The sequence below is a fragment of the Genypterus blacodes genome, unplaced genomic scaffold (assembly GCF_046128005.1).
Source record: "Genypterus blacodes isolate CSIRO-AG114 ecotype Tasmania unplaced genomic scaffold, CSIRO-AGI_Gbla_v1 ptg000131l_1, whole genome shotgun sequence".
Lineage (NCBI taxonomy): Eukaryota > Metazoa > Chordata > Actinopteri > Ophidiiformes > Ophidiidae > Genypterus > Genypterus blacodes.
The window spans coordinates 1,736,316-1,756,996 of NW_027466933.1; the positions used below are offsets into that span (position 1 = coordinate 1,736,316).

The 20,681-nt window shown below is 45.5% G+C and overlaps 3 protein-coding genes across 4 annotated transcripts; all 3 read left to right on the forward strand.

The window, feature by feature from the left end:
- The first annotated feature begins 31 nt into the window (after positions 1 to 31).
- On the forward strand, positions 32 to 5,321 carry rer1 (retention in endoplasmic reticulum sorting receptor 1). Of its 2 annotated transcripts, XM_076163411.1 has the most exons (8): positions 32 to 140; positions 1,456 to 1,537; positions 2,108 to 2,212; positions 2,309 to 2,405; positions 2,536 to 2,614; positions 3,182 to 3,317; positions 3,523 to 3,577; positions 4,796 to 5,321. In XM_076163411.1, exons 2-8 carry the CDS (start codon positions 1,457 to 1,459, stop codon positions 4,804 to 4,806), a joined length of 564 nt encoding a protein of 187 aa, XP_076019526.1. In that variant the 5' UTR covers positions 32 to 140; position 1,456; the 3' UTR covers positions 4,807 to 5,321. The 2 variants fall into 2 exon arrangements, with proteins under 2 accessions (XP_076019526.1, XP_076019525.1); XM_076163410.1 differs by having other exon boundaries at positions 3,523 to 5,321.
- A 741-nt stretch (positions 5,322 to 6,062) lies between these two features.
- On the forward strand, positions 6,063 to 9,741 carry LOC143010902 (taste receptor type 1 member 1-like). The gene is made up of 6 exons (XM_076163492.1): positions 6,063 to 6,244; positions 6,516 to 6,813; positions 7,010 to 7,735; positions 8,156 to 8,359; positions 8,505 to 8,625; positions 8,810 to 9,741. The coding sequence occupies exons 1-6, from the start codon at positions 6,063 to 6,065 to the stop codon at positions 9,739 to 9,741; spliced, it is 2,463 nt and encodes an 820-aa protein (XP_076019607.1).
- A 6,042-nt stretch (positions 9,742 to 15,783) lies between these two features.
- her3 (hairy-related 3) lies at positions 15,784 to 16,752 on the forward strand. Its single transcript, XM_076163366.1, has 4 exons — positions 15,784 to 15,834; positions 15,926 to 16,021; positions 16,114 to 16,195; positions 16,286 to 16,752. Exons 1-4 carry the CDS (start codon positions 15,784 to 15,786, stop codon positions 16,750 to 16,752), a joined length of 696 nt encoding a protein of 231 aa, XP_076019481.1.
- Positions 16,753 to 20,681: the final 3,929 nt, after the last annotated feature.

Consider the following 20,681-nt stretch of genomic DNA (forward strand, 5'->3'; position numbering starts at 1 on the left):
GTTCGGGGCTCTACTAGCTTTGTCTGCCGTAAATCGCGTCTGTGCGGAAACACTGACGTGTTCACAGCAGCAGTCTGCACGAGAGGAGGCTAGTGTAGCTAGCTAGGCAGAGCCGGGCAGTGACACAGCGGCCGCATCAGGTGAGAAGCGCTGTCATTCAGCATATTTACCATATATGGACACGAACAATGGACGAACACACTAAGTGAAATCGTTAAATACGTTTTTTAAAAGTTGTGTTATCAGCTAGTAGCCGTTCATACCACTAGCGAGGAGTGTGATTTCTAAATGGGCTAAGCTAACTGTGACTGTTGGCAACGCAGCGCCGTGTCTCCGGAAGTGAGTTGTCAAATTACTGCCTTGCGCGCTGGGACTTGTAGTTCCGTATTTCTTTGGTGGCCGTTTATCCCAATTGGGAAAGAAGCGCCAGAGACTACAAAGCTTTTATTTTGAGTTTTAAGGTTAAGCACTGTGGAATTCTGGGAAATTAAGTGTACATTCTTCATTACTCGACCGAATAGATTAACAGTGTCGGTACTAAAACTACATTACCCATACAGAGGTAATGTGGGCCAAAGAGCAAATTAGGCAGCTAGTGAGCAATTCTCGAGCTAACTCGTTAGTTAGCTGACATTGGCGACTTTATATCACGGAATGAACGCCTGTAACAGTTTCTTACATTAGCTGTGTCAATGCTAACTAAGCAGCGGCTACCCCCACTGTGCTAAAGCTGACCTGCTGTCTTATCACGAGATAGCTAGCTGTGCAGCTAACACTAGCAAATCGCGAACAATTCTTCGGGCAATTACGTTGATTGTGTAACGTCATGTATTAAATGTCGGTGTCGCCATATGTCTGACGTCAGGGTTAATGTAGCGCGACAGTTTTAGTGTTTCAATAAAGCAGTTGTTCCCCCGGTGGGTCTCCGTGTTCTCCTCCTTCGTGAGTATCGGTGTAATGTGTTCTCCCTGGTCTCTCAGATGGAATGAGATCCTCAGTCTGGACTCCATCATCTCTGCTCAGCTCAGTCTGAAGTGATGATCAATGAAGTCAATGGCGGAATTAGTTCAAAGTCCAATGTCACGGAAGTATCAGAAGCATATAGGCAAAAACGTAGAGCTCAAAGTTTAGCCTCGATCTTAATCAAAGCATGGAGGCCCAGTTATTAAATGTAAATGTTTCTATTTCAGAAGAGACCTTTTCCCCTTCTGCTCCAAACCAAAGCACAATCTGTTGTTTAAACATGTACTTGTCTTTCTGAAGCTTCTATACTGGACTCCCTCCTGACTGTAGCCATGATGTAATCCTGAGTGTAGTTTCTAATAAACAGAGCAGAGATGCAGGAGCTCATGTTTCAGATGTTACTCCAGCATGAGACGCCCGCCTGTCAGACAACTAAGTAGCTTCTCACATGAAAGACACTGTTGGTAACCATGTGTTTGTCTCTGCTGGCAGAATGTCAGAAGGGGACAGTGTCGGGGAGTCGATCCACGGGAAAACATCTGCGGTTGCTGGCTTTTTCACGCGGCTCGGACAGGTAAGACGCCATCGGGGCGTATTAATCCAACATTAAATGGTTGAATTCTCAGTATTTGTATGAGCGTTGTTGATCGGTCTTATCCCATCGTTAAACACACTTAAGACTGTTGTAATGTCACGTCACTGCCATTTTCTGTGTAAATATTTCGGGTGTGCTGGAATGTAACTGGACTGGTGTGACGTCACTCCCATTATCACAGTTTTCATCTGATAGTGTGTTCCAGTTCCAGAGTGCATATGGGTTACACACACACACAGAGGAGATGCTATCCAGCTGCTTTAACATTTAAAGCTGCAGTTAAATTACAACAGTCACAATATGTAGAGCAGCACAGCAGAGGATGATGCAGTGTGGTGCCGTTTGGTTTTAGTTTATATAATCATAGGGTGCATAGAGTGAAGTTCAACCAGCTGTGGTCCCATCACTGACGGTGTTTGTATAGATAGATACTAGAGTCGTTACATGTCCTCAAACTGAAAGTGAAACTGTTGTGGGTTATTTCTGGTTGTGTTCCTCTCAGTCTTTAACACTCATGGTGGCATTTTCTTTCCTGTGTGTTTTCTACAGATTTATCAGTCATGGCTGGACAAGTCCACACCGTTCTATGCAGTGCGGTGGGCATCGACTCTGCTACTTACTGCTTTATACATGATCAGAGTGTACATACTACAGGTAACAATATCTCTCTCTGAAAGTCTCATCTAATTCCATCAATACCCGGTGTGATCCCGGCTGTAACGTGTGCTTCTTTCTGCCTCTGTGTTCCAGGGTTGGTATATAGTAACATATGCTTTGGGAATCTACCATCTCAACCTCTTCATCGCTTTTCTATCGCCAAAAGTGGATCCGTCAATGCTTGACGAAGGCAAGTTACCTCCCCTCCCTCCCTCTCCTCAGTGTGTAGTGTAGTGACGTTGTGTACCTGGCAGTGGTTTGGTGGCGTGACGTTTCATATTAACCACTTCCTCTCTGTGTACAACCTGTCTGACACGCAGACGACGGTCCGTCCCTGCCTACCAAGCAGAATGAGGAGTTCCGCCCTTTCATCAGGAGGTTGCCTGAATTCAAATTCTGGTGAGAGCGACCGACTGAACAACCAAACGACCTCTGTGGTCAGAAGGCAGCGGTCGGAAGAGGCGCCATCGTTTTAGCATAAAACCAAAGATTGTGGCTGAATTCATTTAGTCTCTGTGACCTTATGTGGCCTTAGGACATCGGTGATGTCATCCCTATGACATAATGTCTAACTTTAGACTTTTGAAAACATGGCTTGATAAACCTGCCTTAGAACAGGAAGACATTGTTAGTTTCTACAGTTATAGCTTTTCTAGTGATTGTACATTGAGGTTGAAGTGTCAAAGCCACGTTTGTTCCTCTGGTGTGTGTGTGTGTGTGTTTACCTCCTCAGCCTCCACCTCATGTAAATCCAGTGCTCTCCTGTACATACATAGAAAGAGTGAAAAGAGGTTTTGCATCAGTCAACGTACAGCTTTTTTGGATTTGCCTGCTGTGTGAATCGACACACTGTGGCTCGTCTCTCAGCTACGTTGTGACGTGTGTGTGTAGTGTGTAGTGGTGTGTAGCCCTTTCTCTCCCTCGTGCTGTCTTAACTGAGGTTGTTGTTGTTTTCCTTGCATTCAGGCATTCAGCGACAAAAGGCATCGTCATCGCTATGATTTGCACATTCTTTGATGCCTTCAACGTGCCGGTGTTCTGGCCCATACTTGTAATGTACTTCATCATGCTCTTCTGCATCACCATGAAGAGGCAGATCAAGGTGAACACAAACGCACACACACACTGACTAATGCACCGCAGCATATTGCAAACACACACGCACGCACACACGCACAGGCAGCTGGACAACACACTCCGATACAACACCTCAGAAATAACATTGCATTGAATCTAGAGCTTTAACGTGTCTGTCTGATGTCATGCTACTGTTTCTAATTCTCCCTCCTTCTTCTCTCCATCTGCAGCATATGGTCAAGTACAGATACCTTCCATTCACACACGGGAAGAGGACGTACAAAGGCAAGGACGACACAGGGAAACCATTTGCTAGTTAAACCCCTCCCCCCTCCCCTTCCCCTCCCTCTCATGTTGAAGTTTCACAGTCACAGCTAGTGGGGGAGCGGCACGGGTCAGCGATTTGTCTTTTGATTTTGTAAAGGGGACAATAACAGGAGAAGTAGTTTTGGATCCACCGTCGGCAGGTTTGGATGCGGATGTGTGAGCGGCACGGATCAAATTAGCGTTGAGCGTTGCCTTTCTATTCTATCGTCGGGGGGGGGTTGGGTGGGATGTTTTTTTGAGGGTGGCGGTCCTGGCGTTGGGATGGACTGGGCGTTTTGTTCAGTAGTAGGTGAGACACAGTGCTGCCTTTTTGCCTTTTTTTAACCCCGCGGGGTGAGTATGAAGTCATCACACAGGAATCACACAGAGATTTGCAGTGTTCCTTTTGTTTCGATTCCAGTCTCACAAATCTGCCAACTTTTTGATGAATATATTGGTACCTGCTCGTTTCTAACAAGTTCTATAAATATATATATATTGATGAAAGTAAAGTAGTGTTAGCAGCCATGACTGATTAGTGATGTGAGATCTGAAGGAAAGGCGGGGGGGTCCCCAGCCAGTCGACCTCTGTGCCAGACGCAGACGCTTGGTTTGCTCATTAGTCACATTTCACTTGAATATTATGCATTCATGATGCACATGAACCCTTCAAAACTCTCAGATTAAACAAAAACAACTAAAAACTAACTTTACGTTTTGATTGTTCAGCTTGAATTGGCTCATAATGCGAGCGTGTGGGTGTGTGTCTCGATCCCCAACAACACATCACTGGATGCATAATTCAAGTTTAGTGTCACTAACCCTGATTCATTTAGTCTCTGCAGCCCATAGTCCTGCTTTATATCACTTCTGTTTCTGCGCTTTGTATAGTTTAACAGATGAGTTCATGTGTTACCAACCAAATTCTCTTCATTTAAAAAGGGCAAAGTCAACAACTGATTAGATTGTTTATCCACAGATTTGTTAACACCGCTCTGTAACGTAAACAGTATTCATAAACTCGACTCATCAAGAAACCTGAGATAATTTGTGGAGACGTGTATTTATTTCACTGAAGCCATTGGGTTCCATTGGGTTCATGTAGTCTAGCTGTTGTACTCCTTGATATTCTGTGTTTACTTCTGGTAAATATAGTCATTCCAAGCAAAAACGTTGTTCTCTTTCTTTCTTTTGCAGAAGAAACATAAGAGCTTTTATTAAAACAAATGGATGAAGTGGGTGACGATCACACTTTTGACTTTTTCTGTAACCCTGTAAGCTTTTTTGTTTGTTGTTTCTTATTGGTTTGGATCACCATGCTGGGATCTTTTGTCATTACTAAACGTTTGATCAGCACTGTAGTGAGGGATCGGAAAGTTTCCTGTAAAAAGTTCCATTGTTTCAAAAGGGTTGCCTGGAGGATTTGTACATATATATATATTTTAAAATATGAAATTGTTTTGAGATTATTTTTATTTGTATTTTTTCTTCCAACCACCACATACTGTTTCCAAGTGTTCCAATCCCTGTCAGTTGAAATTGAAGTTGATTAAGCAGAACTGGTTAATTGGGTTCTAGAATTGATTAATTAAAATATGTTTCTCATTGATTGCATGTTATTGTTTTCTTGTGCTACAGTTATAAACAAAAAACTTGATTTTAATAACTTAAGTGTAATTTTTCACTCCAAATGCTATTAAAGAGGCTGTGTCCCTTCAAACGACGTGGACGTGTGTGAACTTTGTGGCTTTTATGGGGCGAGGCAACACTGAAATAAGTACAAATACACTTTACATCAATATTGTCATCAAATAAGTGATGCAGTATCAGAATTATAATATTTTAAGGGGAGATTGCACAGATTTTAAATACCTGTTAAATTCCCTTAGTGGTCATGGGGAACACGGCCTGTGGGGGGCGCTGTGCAGAGACTGATTCATACGACATCACAAGGTCAAGGGCAAAGCATCCAAAGGCAAACAAACAACCAAAAAAATGGAAGGTAATGAGACGCACTACGAGAGACTTTCTGAAAAAATTGCATTTTTTCACTCAGCATGCCCAGTGGTGGTACTGCAGATCAGTGTGGGTTTCTTTTGGCACATTTAAGCCCTAGACAGCTTTCGAAAAAGACGCTTAAATCGCAGTAAAATGGCAAATACTAAAAGTTGCATCTCACATTTGTCTTTGTATCATGGAATTCACTCAGGACCCAAATAAACCCGGCTCTCCAGTCGTGCTCGTTGCATCCTGCCTGCTCACCACAGGAGGTCTGGGTCAGAGCAGCGGTTAAGATTCCCTTTGCATAATCATTTGTAAATTCTCTCCTAACCATTTATAGCTACAGTATGGTCACGACATCTCAGGCCACTGGCATGGAAATGACCCTGATGGGTGTGTCATCACTTCACTTATTAAAAGAGGAAGAAGGGATTTCACATTGTTGTAAAGGGTAACTATGGCGATGCAATTCTTCCTGGCTTGTGTGTACCTGCTGCAGCACTTTGTGCCTGTGTGGCCTCAGTGTTCCGTTCCGGCCTCAGAGTTTAAGCTGCAGGGAGACTTTCTGATAGGTGGACTGTTCAACGTCCATCAAGCCAGCCCGTCTTTTGTTCACGACCGTCCAGAGGCCATCGACTGCTCAAGGTGAGTTTGATGTACGATCATCCTCGTTCAGTTTAAGGTGACAGCAGATCAAGCACACTAAACTTCAATCTACACCACTCAACAATTCAAAAATGAAAATCAAGTTTAAACAATTCATGTCAAAAATGTCCAGATTTAAACCTTCAATTTGGACTCCAAAATGTTACAAGTACGATTCAACCGTCTCGGCAGATATCGACATGCAACATAAAGCACAACTATTGTAAAGAAACAGCAGCTATAAACCATCAATGGTCTCCTCTGCCCACAGTCAAGACTTCATTCTGCCCAGCTATCGGATGTTCCAGGTGCTGAGATTCTCCGTGGAGGAGATCAACAACTCCACCGGCCTGCTGCCCAACGTGACGCTGGGCTACGACGTATTCGACCACTGCTCCGACACCCTGAACTTCCCGGGCATCCTGAGGCTTATCTCAGTGAACGGCTCCATCCAGCCGTGGAAGCAACAGCACGAGCACCGGTCCAAAGTGGTGGCGGTGGTGGGGCCGTTTGGAAGCACCGAGACCCTCACAGTGGCTTCGCTGTTCATGAGGAGTTACATCCCCATGGTACAGGGATTCTTTAGTAACACACAGGGGGAACATTTGTGGTTTTTGGTGATATTTGGTGTGACTCAAATGCAGTTTTAATACAGAAAAGTAGTCAAAGAGTGCAAGATCTCAAAGTCCAAGAGGCTTTTGTTGTTTACCCGAACACAAACTTCTTCTGTAAATGCTAAATCCTTCCTTATCTCTCCCATGACAGGTCAACTATGGATCGTCCAGTTCCATCTTCTCAAAGAAATCCAGATTTCCGTCTTTCTTGCGAACGGTCCACACCAACAAAGACATCATACAAGTGATCGTGAACATCATCCGACATTTCCACTGGCGCTGGGTTGCTTTCCTGAGCAGCGACGACGATTACAGCAAAGACGGCCTGGAGCTGTTCATAAAAATGATCAAGGACACAGAGATCTGCTTGGCCTACAGGGAAGTGCTGAAGGAAGGCACGGATTACTCCCTGATGTTCAAGCAGATAGAGTCGCAGAGGATCCCCATCATCGTCGTCTTCACGCCGAAGAGGTACGCTGAGACGCTTATTGAGGCGGCAGTGCGGCTCAACGTCACGGACAAGGTGTGGATAGCAGGAGACACCTGGGCCCTGAACCAGAAGCTCCCTAAGATGAAAGGAGTCAGGAACATCGGCACAGTGTTCGGCGTCTCTGAACCGGTGACGGTCATTCCTGGTTTCAACGCTTTCATCTACTCCTCCAAAAAGCAGAAGTCTTGTGACAATGCAGAAGGCGAGACGTTCTGTAATCAGGTATGTAACTGCAGCAGCCTGAATCCAGAGGACGTCATCAGAGAGGATCCCTCGTACTCTTTCGCCATTTACACGGCCGCATACGCCATCGCTCACGCCTTACACCACGTCTTACAGTGTGACCACGGCCATTGTGATAAAAAGATTATAGCGTACCCCAACATGGTGAGTACACAACTGACTTTTGACCCTTTATGCTCCTGACAAAACAAACAATGTCTCAAATCAATGTTTACAGATGTGTGGGCTCAGGGTTGTGGTTGGGGTCACCGGTATAGAGGAAAGATCTCGTAGGCCAAACTTTAAAACTACAGTATTAGCCATATTTAAACAAAATCAAAAATGACACCTGACCTTTCAGTGTCACATGATCAATCAATCAACTGACCAATCACACCCCTGCTGCCAGACCACTACCTGTATCTGTTGAAGACACATTTAGACTAAGACTAGTTGGTACGGCACTGAATCAGTCTGATCTCAACACCTGCGAGGCACCGGGCTCCTCCAGGGTAAACATACATGTAGCTCCTCCCCCTTTGCAGAATACTACACTTAACAAATACTGAAATCTTTGTCCTCCAGATTCTGACAGCACTGAAGGACTCCAACTTTACACTTTTAGACCGGCTCATTCAGTTCGATGAGAGCGGTGACCGCAAGTACGGATCCTACGCTGTAAACATCTGGACGGAGAGCGGCGAAGCAGAGAGGGTCGGCTCTTACGAAACTCACCCATCGGCCCATTTCTACATCAACAACAGCCAGATTGTGTGGCACAAGGGCAAAGTGAGCAGTTTCTCCTCATCTACTTTATGAGTCATTAACAGGGGAAATGTGGCTGTTTACATTTTCACAAAACCTTTTTCAGCTTCTTCCACGGCCCTCAGATGTTCTGCACTTTAACTTCCTTTACTCCTTATGTCTGTCACAGGTGCCGATCTCACGCTGTTCCCCTGAATGTGATGTGGGATTCGCCAAAAGGCAAGATGGGATCCACATGTGCTGCTTCACTTGTGAGGTCTGTCCAAGGGAAACGTACGTCAACAGCACAGGTACATGATCCTGACCCACATGCTCCCATTCCTGCAGAGAAAAACTCACCTACATGTCACGCAAACAGCCTCTGCGTCCTTCAAAGATGCGTGGCATGCAATGATGCAGCTCAAGGCGGATGAAACTGAGCCACGTAAGCACTTTAACTTAACGCTGACGCTGCTCCTCTCTCCTGTAACACAGACGATCCCTACCACTGTTTCAAATGCAAGGAGGCGGAGTGGGCGGCGGAAGGAAGCACCTCGTGCAGCCTGAGGGTGGTGGAGTACGTCCCCTTCACCGACAGCTCGGCCATAACGATCATGGCCGCGTCCTGGCTCCTGGTCGGCCTCTCTGTGGCCACGATCGTCCTCTTTGCCGTCAAGTACGACACGCCCGTGGTGAAATCCGCAGGGGGCCCCATGTGCTTCCTCATTTTGGGCTGCCTGAGTCTGTGCAGCATCAGCATCTTCTTCTACTTTGGCAAGCCCACCCCCTCCTACTGTATCTTGCGTTACCTGCCGTTTCTGTTGTTCTACACTCCCTGCCTGGCCTCCTTTGTCGTGCGCTCTTTTCAAATCGTTTGCGTTTTCAAAATGGCTGCCAAGTTCCCCCGGCTCTACGCTTGGTGGATGAAGTATCACGGACAGTGGCTCGTCATCACGGTGGCGTTTGTTGCTCAGGCCCTGCTGCTTTTCATTGGCTACACCTACGGACCCCCTAAGCCCTTCAATGAAACATTCTGGTACCCTGATAAGATCATACTGGGCTGTAAGATGGGTCATTTAGAAGCGTCCTCTGGTTCGCTGGTTCTGTTGGCGTCGCTATGCGCCCTTTGCTTCATCTTCTCCTACATGGGGAAAGATCTCCCCAAAAACTACAACGAGGCCAAATCCATCACCTTCTGCCTGCTGCTGCTGATCCTCACCTGGATCGTCTTTGCCACAGAATACACACTTTACCACGGCAAGTACATCCAAACACTCAACGCTCTGGCGGTGCTGTGCAGCCTCTACTGGTTCCTGATGTGGTACTTCCTCCCAAAATGTTACATCATCATCTTCCAGCCTCACAAAAACACACAGCAGTACTTCCAAGGTCTCATTCAGAATTACACCAAAACCATCAGCAACTAGAGACGCATACTTCCATCATTCAGCTTTGGCTGCCACAGCAACAGAAGTAATATAGATGTAAAACTGATTATTACAGCGCCACCATCAGGCCAAGCTGCATCAAAACTGATTGCATTGTCTCTATGTAACACACTGGTGAGGAAACATTAAAAAGATCAAAAGCAGTAAGAGGTAAAACATAAAAACAGAGGGATGTTTGAGTTCAGAGATAGATTGAAATATTGATAGATAGATTTTGTCTAAACTTTAATACTTTTTCTGGAGAGTTTAGTGCTTTAGCTTTTTATTTCCGTGTGTTTACTGCTGTATAAAGTTACCTGACTGCTGTATAGTGCTGAATAGTTACACGTTGGCCTCCCGTAGGCTTGTTGAGTGAGTCAATAAAGACGTAACTGTCAAGGAACGCGCCTGTTTGTTTTTCCAATTTTGTCCACGTGAGGGCGCCATTTCCCTGTCTGCTTCCTCTCCTCAATATACGAGTTTACTGCAAGCAGAAGTGTTTGTTCGCTTTGCTGGAACTGAAGTTACCATCCAAGATTTGAGTTTTTTTTATTTTGAATCAAACTTATTTTGAGATAAAGAAATCAAATGTGAGTTTACACGTGACAACCTGACAAGGAACTATTCAGATATCTATACTGGATTTGTTTATTGGCACCACAGGTTAGGTGTGCGTGTGTGCGTGCGTGTGTGTGTGTGTGTGTGTGTGTGTGTGTGTGTGTGTGTGTGTGTGTGTGTGTGTGTGTGTGTGTGTGTGTGTGTGTGTGTGTGTGTGTGTGTGTAAATATTCCCCCACCTCTGCTGTAATTCCTTGTCCCTGCAGTGTCAGGTGCACTCTGCAGCCTTTGTGTCTCTGTGGCAGCTTGACTTTATGCTGATAATCCACTTGGCTGCAGACTCTCTCACTCTTTCTCTCTGCACTGACACTTTCTTCTCCATTTGAAAAGCGAAAGTTTCAAACTGCGGCGCCCCCGCGTAGCCGAGCGGAAAGGCCCTGATCCTGCGGGGGGCATGTGGCCATTCCTCAGGGTAAATTGCCATTTTGTTGCGCGCTATTCAGCCTCCTGGCGGGGTGGAAGAGGAGGACGGACCGTGAAAGTAGGAACGAATCGGTAATGGAGCCACTTAGCGGCATATGGCGCGTCTGCAGAGCTGAACAGCGACACCAACAAATTGACAATTTCATACCAATTTCAGAGTTACACTCGCCACACACGATGTTTCAGCCTGGGTTTCAACGTTTTCATGCAGTTGTTGGGCCCGTTTCACTGTTAATCTCTAAGGATTCAGATTTGAATAATTTATTGGCTAACGCAAATTACATCTCTTGTCAAAATAAACATGATTCCCAAGTAATTCATAACTTTTAACAACATTTTCAGTGGCGAGTCCTGCACGTGACACTATTTATTTATTTATTTCATAGAGTAAAATGTTCTTTTAAAGACACTTCTGCCATCTAAGTGCTTCTCTGTGCTGAGTGGACACAAATTTGTGTTTTACAAAATATGGAGCGAGGAAAATCGCAGGAACGCCCCGCGGCTTTTGACTTGTACCTTCCAATGTTCCACTTGGGCCGCAGATAAAAGGAGGAACCCTGGGAAACCCGACTGGTCCCGCACACTCACGCACTAACAAAACGCAGTTAAGTGGCTGCTGCCAGGTTTGGTGCCATATGGGCTTCACTCCTACAATGTTCCTCTTAATCTAGAGACCATCACTCCTGCACTGCAGTCTGTATAGCTTCATCACTCCTCTTCATCATCTACACATCAACCCCATCACCCTCAGTGAGCCTATGATCCGGGTGCTTTGGTCTCAAACGCCACTAAATGAAGTAGAAACTGCAGATGATTAACAGGTTAAACTGTATATCACCTACTGAATCCATGTTTGAGTGAACTTAAATGCCTTTACATCACATGACTGTCAGTGCAGCCCGTCTGCCTCAGCTCAGACAATACAGAGGAGTTAATTTTTACTCCGTTTCATTCTCTCCATTCTCTCAAACTGTAGGTTTAGGTCTGCAGAGGCGTTTAGGGCCGCAGATCAGCTCATTAGTCAGAGATCCAGCCAACCAAACACACTTTACTCATCCAACCAAACGCCGTTAGGAACAATAAGGACGAGTATAGACTAGAAGTCATCTTAATACGCTGATATGATCTTTAGAAGTGATCGATCTCCCATCAGAGCCTGACTCGGTGACTCGGTGACTGCATGGTGTTTACGCGCGGATACAGACGATGCGCCAAGAAAGTTACACGGGTTGATTCTCATTTAAATCTGCTTCAAGTGCTCCAGAGTAAATGGCAGATGTTTTGCAATTCAAGGCGCATCAATGGCCGCATGCGCTTTAGTGTTTAACAATGGCGCGCCTCCTTTGTTCGGCCCTTGTGTCTTTCACTTCAGAGCTGCACAAAGGCTTCATCCTCCAGCGAGTTATAAAGTTACTTTCCAGTCAGTTCATTTCGGCCCTTGAGAAAACCTTCAGCGATGTTAATGTGCACCTCTGCCCCTTTCAGCCTCTTTCAGCCGCTCACCCCGGCACACACACGCAAACAGCCCCATTGTGTCCCCGCACCAAAGCCTCAGCTCTTTAAATAACCCGAGCTCCAGTCTATAGACATTCATGATAGCCGATTCTATTTGATGTTCGATCAGAGCTTCGTCGCGTGGCCTTGCAGCAGCGCGGCCTGCTTATGTCATATTTCTCCAGTTTCTCCACCTGCAGTGTGTGTACCTGCTCCTCTGGACTGCGGCGCTGCTGCGGCGCACAAAGAGCGGACCGGTCACGCAGCGCTGCCAGGATCTGTGAATGGAAGGCGGTTCATCGATTTGCTCCGCTCAAGACGCCGCATGCGTGATGGTCTGCATTTGTAATCAGAGGGTGGATCCCTCAGTGGCCACAGACACACCTGCACAAGCCCAGGATGACACCCAAGATGACTCCCTGATGGTGTTTCTACGATTCCACTTATTTACACACATGAGGGCAGAAAATCTGAATTAACGTAATCGTATATTCAACAGCTCCACTCACAACATTAACCGTTAAGTGGAACAAAAACAACATTACCTGCTTCCATTGATAACATGGGCCATATTAGAATACTATTCATATTTAAAATGGGACAAATGTGGAAAAATACTGCACTATTGTTGTTGTTGTTGTTGTCATTAGTATCCTTTTTGGTGTATTTCTAGAGTTTCAGATTCTCCTCCTCTTCCTCTCCAATAAGCTCCACTGGCTCCTCTCTGTGTCCATTGGCTTGCTAATGCATCTTAGTTTCCCTTCAGGAAGAAAATAGTTTATTGCAGTAATTGCGTAATTGCTTCACTAATTGTTGTTAACAAGTTCCCCAATAGTCCAATTATTACCGGCGCTTTGTCCGCTCCCCTACGGCCCAGCATCCATGACAAAGGCCCGTTAGGTTAATGAATGACCCGAGGCTGCAGTACACACACACACACACACACACACACACACACACACACACACACACACACACACACACACACACACACACACACACACACACACACACACACACACACACACACACACACACACACACACACACACACACACACACACACACACACACACACACACACACACACACACACACACACACACACGGCACTGTCATTATTAGGTCCAATTGAGACACAAGTTTCTCTTTCTTATGAACACTTGAGGACCCGGAGACAAGTACAGGAGAGACACTCTGAAAGGCTGCAGGCCGCCATGTTTACAAGCCTGCAGACGTCTGCATCCAAACACAAACGCTCCTGTTTTATTGTACCAGAGGACCAACACTAAGCAACACTAATTGAAATTATAGCGCGTAATCAGCGTTGCGCTCTTCCCCCTGTGGCCCGGCGCGGTCTTGTGTCAAAGCCGAGCGTGAAACTGCGGACAAAGCGGCGCGCAGAGCGGACAAAGCGGCGCGCAGAGAGGCGCGCACACCGCCGCTACCTACATCAGGGCCGATTTCATAGCGATTAAACGCTTCAGAATGGAGCGACAGAATTGTTGCACGCAATGTTTCGGTGCATTTTACGCAATTAGCCTCTGCAAGTCTCCAAGCACGAGCTGCCTGCACGCACAGGTGACTGGCTGACTGACTGACAAACACAAACACGCAACACTTCCGCCACTGAGCAAGTTAATATACGTTACAAGGTAGAATCACAGAGTTTTCAGATGTTAAATGAAGCAGATTGCTCAGGTCTCAGATTCATCTCGTCCCTGCAGCCTGGATGCATCAGACCACTTGACTCTGGAGAGGAGAGATGTGCTCAAAACACACACAAACAAAAGATCAATGGCTCTGCCTGCAGACTGATGCATGGAGAGACCCCCCCCCCCTCATCCGGGTCCACTATTGTCATTGTTACGCATTGAAGACTTGGAGGGAAAACTTTTCTCAGCCAACAACGAGTTTCCAAAACTCAAAATCCAGCGATGAGTCAAACAAGCCACATGCATATTCACTACACCCCCACCACACACACCTATACAGGCTTCACTCAGTTAATTTTTATTTAACAAAACAAAAATGTTGTTGTGCAATCAGTCTAATCATCAACAGACATTATTACGTTTAGTAATTATTACTCTTTCAAATTGCACTAATTCTAAGTGACATCAGAAAATGTAACTTGTTGAGTGACATGCTGAGGTGGAATCATCTTGTGGAAATCAGGCCTTTGCTTCCTAAAGCAGTCATGCTCTGGCTCTATTGTTATAGGGACGTGTAAGTGGCTTTAATTCATTTTTAAATTAAACATCAGAATTAAGTGGAGATTTTGTCGTTTTGATCATTGTTATTGCAGTTTATTTATTAATCAAGTTAAGTGATATTGAATGAGGAATCCCAAATCAGGTGATTTAACTGAATGTTGATTGATTTGAGAAACAATGTCCTCTCCACCTGTTGAGCTTTTATTTTGAAATCGATACCCAAACGTGTTTCTACGGTCACAGTTTACACATGTAGTTATTTCCAGCTGGTGCTTGTTTGTGAGCTGCAGTTAGAGCCTATAGAGTCCATACATTGTTTGTGCTGGTGCGACTTTCCCAAGCCTGCGACCCTTTCAGGACGCAGTGTGGAGAATCGGGGGGCGAGGGTCCGGGCACAGGGGGCGGCCCGCGATTCTCCTCGGTGCCTCACTGCAGCGCCTCACTGCAGCGCCTGGTGAAGACAAAACCTGGGGACTCACAATGGCCGAAGAATACAAAGGTGTTCACTATTTTACACAAACTCTTGGTGCTTTTCTCTTCTACGTGTTTGGTGTTTGTTGTGTGTAAACAAACAGACCTGCTGAGCTGCTCTGTGCTGCTCTGTGCTGCCCTATGCTGTTCAGTTCTGATCTGTGCAGCCGGTGGCGAGTTTTTCACCTCACGGAGCGACCAGAAAATCGAGATGTTGTGTGGACACGCAGGAATTATCACGGTGCTGCCTTCAAGTGCACTCCGTGAAACGCAGATATAAAAGATTCAAAGCGCCTCTAACAGCGCATCTCACAGCACCCCGAGGCCCATTATGGTGCCGATTTCTACGCTCCTCTTTAACTTCTTTTGCCCCACACGTTGTCTCTTGTATTTGCACTTAACTCAGCCATTACGCGCTACATTCTGCAATTACATTTATTGTGTGTTTGTGTGTTGCATTTGGTTCATATAATCCCACATATTAAATCACTACACCATCACATTTTAGCAACCGGGATCCCCAGGAACAATATCTTCATTTCTTTCCTCTTTGTTCTTCAATCAAAATTAGCTAAATAAAAAATTCTCCACATGATAGTAACTTTACTGTGACTATACTGTGGTAGATTTGTCTTTGGTGGTGGGTGTGAGTCTGTGGGTGCTGCTGGAGGCGGGCGGGACCAGTTTGGCATTGAGATGGTAAGTGGGTGTCCCTGTATAAAAGCCACTGGGGGGGTCAGGACTCCTCCAGTCTAGCGCCAGAGCAGAAAGGAGATAAACCTCAGTAAGGGAACCAGAACAACACAGGACTACGACACAGAATGGTGGCGTCAGAGTGCGCAGTGAAGTCCAAAAGCAGCACCGGAAATAAGGTGCGTGTGGAAGAACGGCAGAGCAGCACTTGAGGAAGAGCACAGGATGAGAGCCACAGTGTTTAAAGGTGTGACCTCTTTTTCTCTGCAGGTGTCCAAACCCCTGATGGAGAAGAAGCGCAGGGCTCGCATCAACAAGTGTCTGGAGCAGCTAAAGACGCTCCTGGAGAGCTACTACGCCAACAGCGTGAGTGTGGATCAGCGGTTACACACATTCTCACCTACACTCTACATGTCTGCTGATGGTTAAATGTGAAATTCTGCGTTTTCTTCACTCAGATTCGAAAGAGGAAACTGGAGAAAGCAGACATATTGGAGCTCACCGTGAAGCACCTGAGGAACCTCCAGAGCATCCAGAGCGGTGAGTTGGAGCCTCATGATTAAGCATCCGGGCCTCCCGTGTGTGTGCACAGTGTTTCTCATCTTCTGGTTTCCTTCCTCCTGTCACCAGCCGCCGCAGCTGCTCCGGAGCTTTCTGAATACCAGATGGGCTTCCGTAACTGCCTGGCAAACGTCAATCGGTACCTGCTGATGGCGGACAACCTGAACGCGAGCGACCGCTGGATGTTATCGCAGCTCTCCGGTAAACTCCGCTGCTCTCGGGGTCCGGCGGAGGCGTGCAGCCCCGCGGACAGCACCATGGACAGCTCCCCCAGGCCCAGACTCGAGCCGGCCTCAGCGGCACCTGAGGACCACAGAGCGGCCCAGAGCAGCTCCATCACACTCCAGCCTCCACCCAGCGAGGCAGAGCTGTCCTCTGCACTCACACACACACCTACACGCACACACACACGCCTCATCCCGGCGCCCACAAGACACAGCCGAGAACAAACGCCCACTGGCAAGAAGTTCCCCTCCGCCATCAGCCACAGGAGCGAGGAGCGGAGCCTCCAGCAGGACATGTGGAGGCCCTGGTAGAGCTGTGAGACTCAGGGCCTCGAATGAACTTTGGACTTGCACTGTTTTGTATTTAGACACTGTTATTGCTGCATAAATGTATTTTATTTTCTTAATAAAACGGATGAATAAAGGAACGTGTCTTGTTTATCAGAGTGGATACAGATCAATCAAAGGAATGGAGTCTGAAACCAAATGTAAAAGTTCACATTATTATCATCCACACTAATAAAAGACCATTAAAAAATAATTCAAATTATTTAACTATACCTGCGAAATTTCAATCATTTAGCTCAGATCAACGTTTTGCAATAAAACTCGACACACACCTGCTGAGCTGCAGTCAGATCAGTCAGATCGATTAGTTGAATAGTTCTAATATAAATAGTCCATCATTGTTTACATGGAGGCAATAAGCGGGGCTGAAAATCTGTCCAGCAATGTCTCATGGGTTTATAATATATGATATATATTAATGATATAATGGGACATCAAAATATGAGGCTCGATTTTGGCAGTTATAAAATGTGACGTAACCTGGTTTTAAAGTTCTACACGAGCTATTTGTGTAACATAATATTAGCTTCTATTGTGCATTCCCAAACATCAATCAAACTGATGTTGAATTGATATCACATAAACGTAAAAAAGACTTTTGTGTAACATAACGCTTGATTGATGAGCTTGCAAAAGAAATATAACTAATAAAAATAATGTTCAACACAATACTGCTTTTCCGTTTTTACAAGTTTCAAGTTTTTACAACCTACGCACTGACTACACAGCAGAGGAAAGTTTATTTTAAAATTCTCTTTTTAATAACATCTATCTATCTAAAGTTGCGCCAGATTTCACAGATTTATTGTAACACTATTCAGTTCGTCACTCCGCGTTTCTCCTTTTCATGATTCTGCAGTGATTTCCTGCCTCACAGGGAACATCAGAGGGTGTGAGGGGGGTGAGGGGTGCTGGTGGTTGACAGCCCCCCTGTCATTTCTTCCATTATCCTCTGGTTTTACGCATAAGTACCGAAACAGTGGCGCGCAAATTAGATTCTTGTAGGACAGCGGCACAATTTTCTGCTGCTAATTACGCGCCACGCTCTCATGCACGTCCCCCCACCCCACACACACACGGGACCCCCAGAGGGTCTCTATACCTGAACTAGACTGGGATCTGCTGCCTTAGTGACACGCTGCAGGATCCAGAAGATTCCATTACAGGAATAGGAATAGGATCTTAGTTACTAAAATATATAACTGACCAACAACACCTGATCCGACAAACACTGCTGTTTACTGGAGCTGAAGGTTTCACTGCTGCTAAATGAGCAAACAGGTTCAGTCATCATCTTCATCATCAGAGCGAAATCAAACTAAAAGGCCTTCTTCATATATTTGGGGGGATTTGGTTAACTTGGCTATAAACCAGCATCAGCCTCTAAACAGCAGAGCAGCTTGTGGCCTGCAGCTTCTTCCGCTGCTGTGTGAGTGTTTGGCAGCACATCGGTGTCATAAAGCCCCGCCGCTCTGTGCAGAGGATGGCACCTCACAGCGAGGAGAATCGCTGGAACGCCCCCGGCTCTTTCACACGGTGCAGGGATGCTGAAAGGCGCTGCTGCCCCACGGAAGAAGAAGAAGAATATGAAGGAGGGCCAAAGAAACAACAACAACAACAACATTCTGCCCGGTTCAAGGTTCTGGCAGCAAAGTAAAATGAGCAGCAGCCTTACTCACTCACACACACACACACACACACACACACACACACACTCCCCCATCCCCCCTCAGACTGAGTATTTGTTCTTCCAGCTTTTCTCTTCGGGGCCTGATCAGCTCATAAACCTGCAGCCTCACTAAATCTCTGCCCTCAAAGTCAAAGCTGCTCTTTTGATGAGACCGACCAGAGGCCACGACACAAGGAAAGTTTGTTTTATCCAATAAAGGAAGAGGCCACGTGACTTCCACACTGAATGCAGTTCAACTTTTTTCCAACAGTTTCTATGAACTCTTCCCAGTATTGTTTAACTATCCTACTTTAGTTCGCCACCATAATAGCGACGCGTATTAGAGCTGCGAGCCGAAGGCGGGGAGGGAATTCGGGATTTGCATGAGAGTGGAGCCAGTCAAGCAAGAGAAGAAGAGAAGACGTGGATGAAGTGCGCTCCAGAGCTTCCAGAGCCTCCAGAGCGCCCTGAGCCTCTGCTCTTTTAGCTGCTGAGTCTGGTTCAACACAAGTTTATACTGGAGATGTTAAGGATGTTTTTGTATACAGTCACCAGGCATTACGTGATTTTATAGACTGATACAACACGAATGTGCCTCAGCCGGAGCTTCATAATAGAGCGTGAACTCTTTACAATAGAGCCCTGGTCTTTGGTTGCTGTCTGTCTCCTGTTGGACCTCCAGCACACCGTGGAATCACCTTTGAGCTCAGAGAAAGGACCGTGTCCGGGCGCACTGCTGCGGCTATAACGCGGGACAAAACGCTGGTTTCTACACTTTTTAAGCAAAACAAAGCAGCACGCAGCGCAGAGTCAGTCAGCGGTCGGACACACACACACACACACACACACACACACACCTGATTCATGAAGCTCATACATTCCTCTATAATTCCAATATATCAACCACACAAACAACTAAAAGGGACCGGTAACATCAGTTAAATATGGATAAAAAAAATAAGATTGAATAAACAGAATAAAATGTAATTAAAAATACGTTAAAAATGATAAGCAAGATGCACTCGTTACATTTATGCTCGATCTCCCGTAAAAGCTAAAAGTTAGATTGCCTATTTTGTACGGATTTCGCCATTTAGTTGTAAGTAACGTAAAGAAAGAAAAAAAAACACAACCTAGCAGAGGATGGTTTCGATCCATCGACCTCTGGGTTATGGGCCCAGCACGCTTCCGCTGCGCCACTCTGCTTGTGGTGAACACAACGGGAAACGCAGCGGTTATAAACAGCCACACTGTCGTGCTACACCGTGTTAGCTGACACATACTAGCAAACATGCTAGCTAAACAAACTCCATATTTGCACCAAATGTTTGAAGGCTTCGGTGCCGCTTTAGCGCAACTTCAGCGCAACGTTTAAAACAACCGAGTGTGTCAAGATGTCAACGTTTAAGGGAGCACAAGGGAAACATATTCAAACGAAGCTAAGCTAGTTACAACCACAGTTCAACAAATCTACAATGAAGTTCATAGCTGTGTGCCTGTGTGTGTGTGTGTGTGATATCTGTGCTCATCTGTGAGGTTTGCTATTAAGTTCAGTCACCTGTGAGTTTATGCGACGTTACTCACCTATTCACACGCGTCGGTCACAAGTCTCTCGTTCGAATTTACCGGTCCACCTTAAAATGGGCAAAAGGGCGCCACTAGAGGGCACTGTTTATACACGCTCAACCCGACCGAACACGAAATGGAGGCAAGCAGACGAAATACACAAATCTATCTATCTATCTATCTATCTATCTATCTATCTATCTATCTATCTATCTATCTATCTATCTATCTATCTATCTTTCTATCTATCTATCTATCTATCTATCTATCTATCTATCTATTTATCTATCTATCTATGTGCCAAGACTACGTACGAGGAGAAATTGTACCAAATAATGCATATGAAGCAAAACTATGAGGAAAAAAGACTCCAGTTTTTTGATCTTGTGAGTTTAATTCATTGTATCTTTTTAAACAAAGTCATCATCTGAACAAGAAAATCATAACATTTAACATCATTCATATTTGAGTCAATAAATGAATTTGAATATGTTACAAAATGATATTTTAATAATGTAAACACAACATCTTCCAAAAGGTCTATGAAATAGCAAACTTTGACAAGGGAATATGATTTATGCTCCCAAACAAAGATAAATTGAGGCTGTGAGAGTGAGGTGCACTAGTACATGAGCATCACAACCAAACAGATGACAGT

Coding starts and splice junctions, on each gene's coding strand:
- her3 (XM_076163366.1), top strand. CDS start 15,784: ATGGTGGCGTCAGAGTGCGCAGTGAAGTCCAAAAGCAGCACCGGAAAT. Junction 15,835..15,925: donor AAAGCAGCACCGGAAATAAG/GTGCGTGTGGAA, acceptor TTTTCTCTGCAG/GTGTCCAAACCCCTGATGGA. Junction 16,196..16,285: donor CCTCCAGAGCATCCAGAGCG/GTGAGTTGGAGC, acceptor TCCTGTCACCAG/CCGCCGCAGCTGCTCCGGAG.
- rer1 (XM_076163410.1), top strand. CDS start 1,457: ATGTCAGAAGGGGACAGTGTCGGGGAGTCGATCCACGGGAAAACATCT. Junction 1,538..2,107: donor TTTTCACGCGGCTCGGACAG/GTAAGACGCCAT, acceptor TGTTTTCTACAG/ATTTATCAGTCATGGCTGGA. Junction 2,213..2,308: donor TCAGAGTGTACATACTACAG/GTAACAATATCT, acceptor TCTGTGTTCCAG/GGTTGGTATATAGTAACATA.
- LOC143010902 (XM_076163492.1), top strand. CDS start 6,063: ATGCAATTCTTCCTGGCTTGTGTGTACCTGCTGCAGCACTTTGTGCCT. Junction 6,814..7,009: donor TGAGGAGTTACATCCCCATG/GTACAGGGATTC, acceptor CTCCCATGACAG/GTCAACTATGGATCGTCCAG. Junction 8,360..8,504: donor TTGTGTGGCACAAGGGCAAA/GTGAGCAGTTTC, acceptor TGTCTGTCACAG/GTGCCGATCTCACGCTGTTC.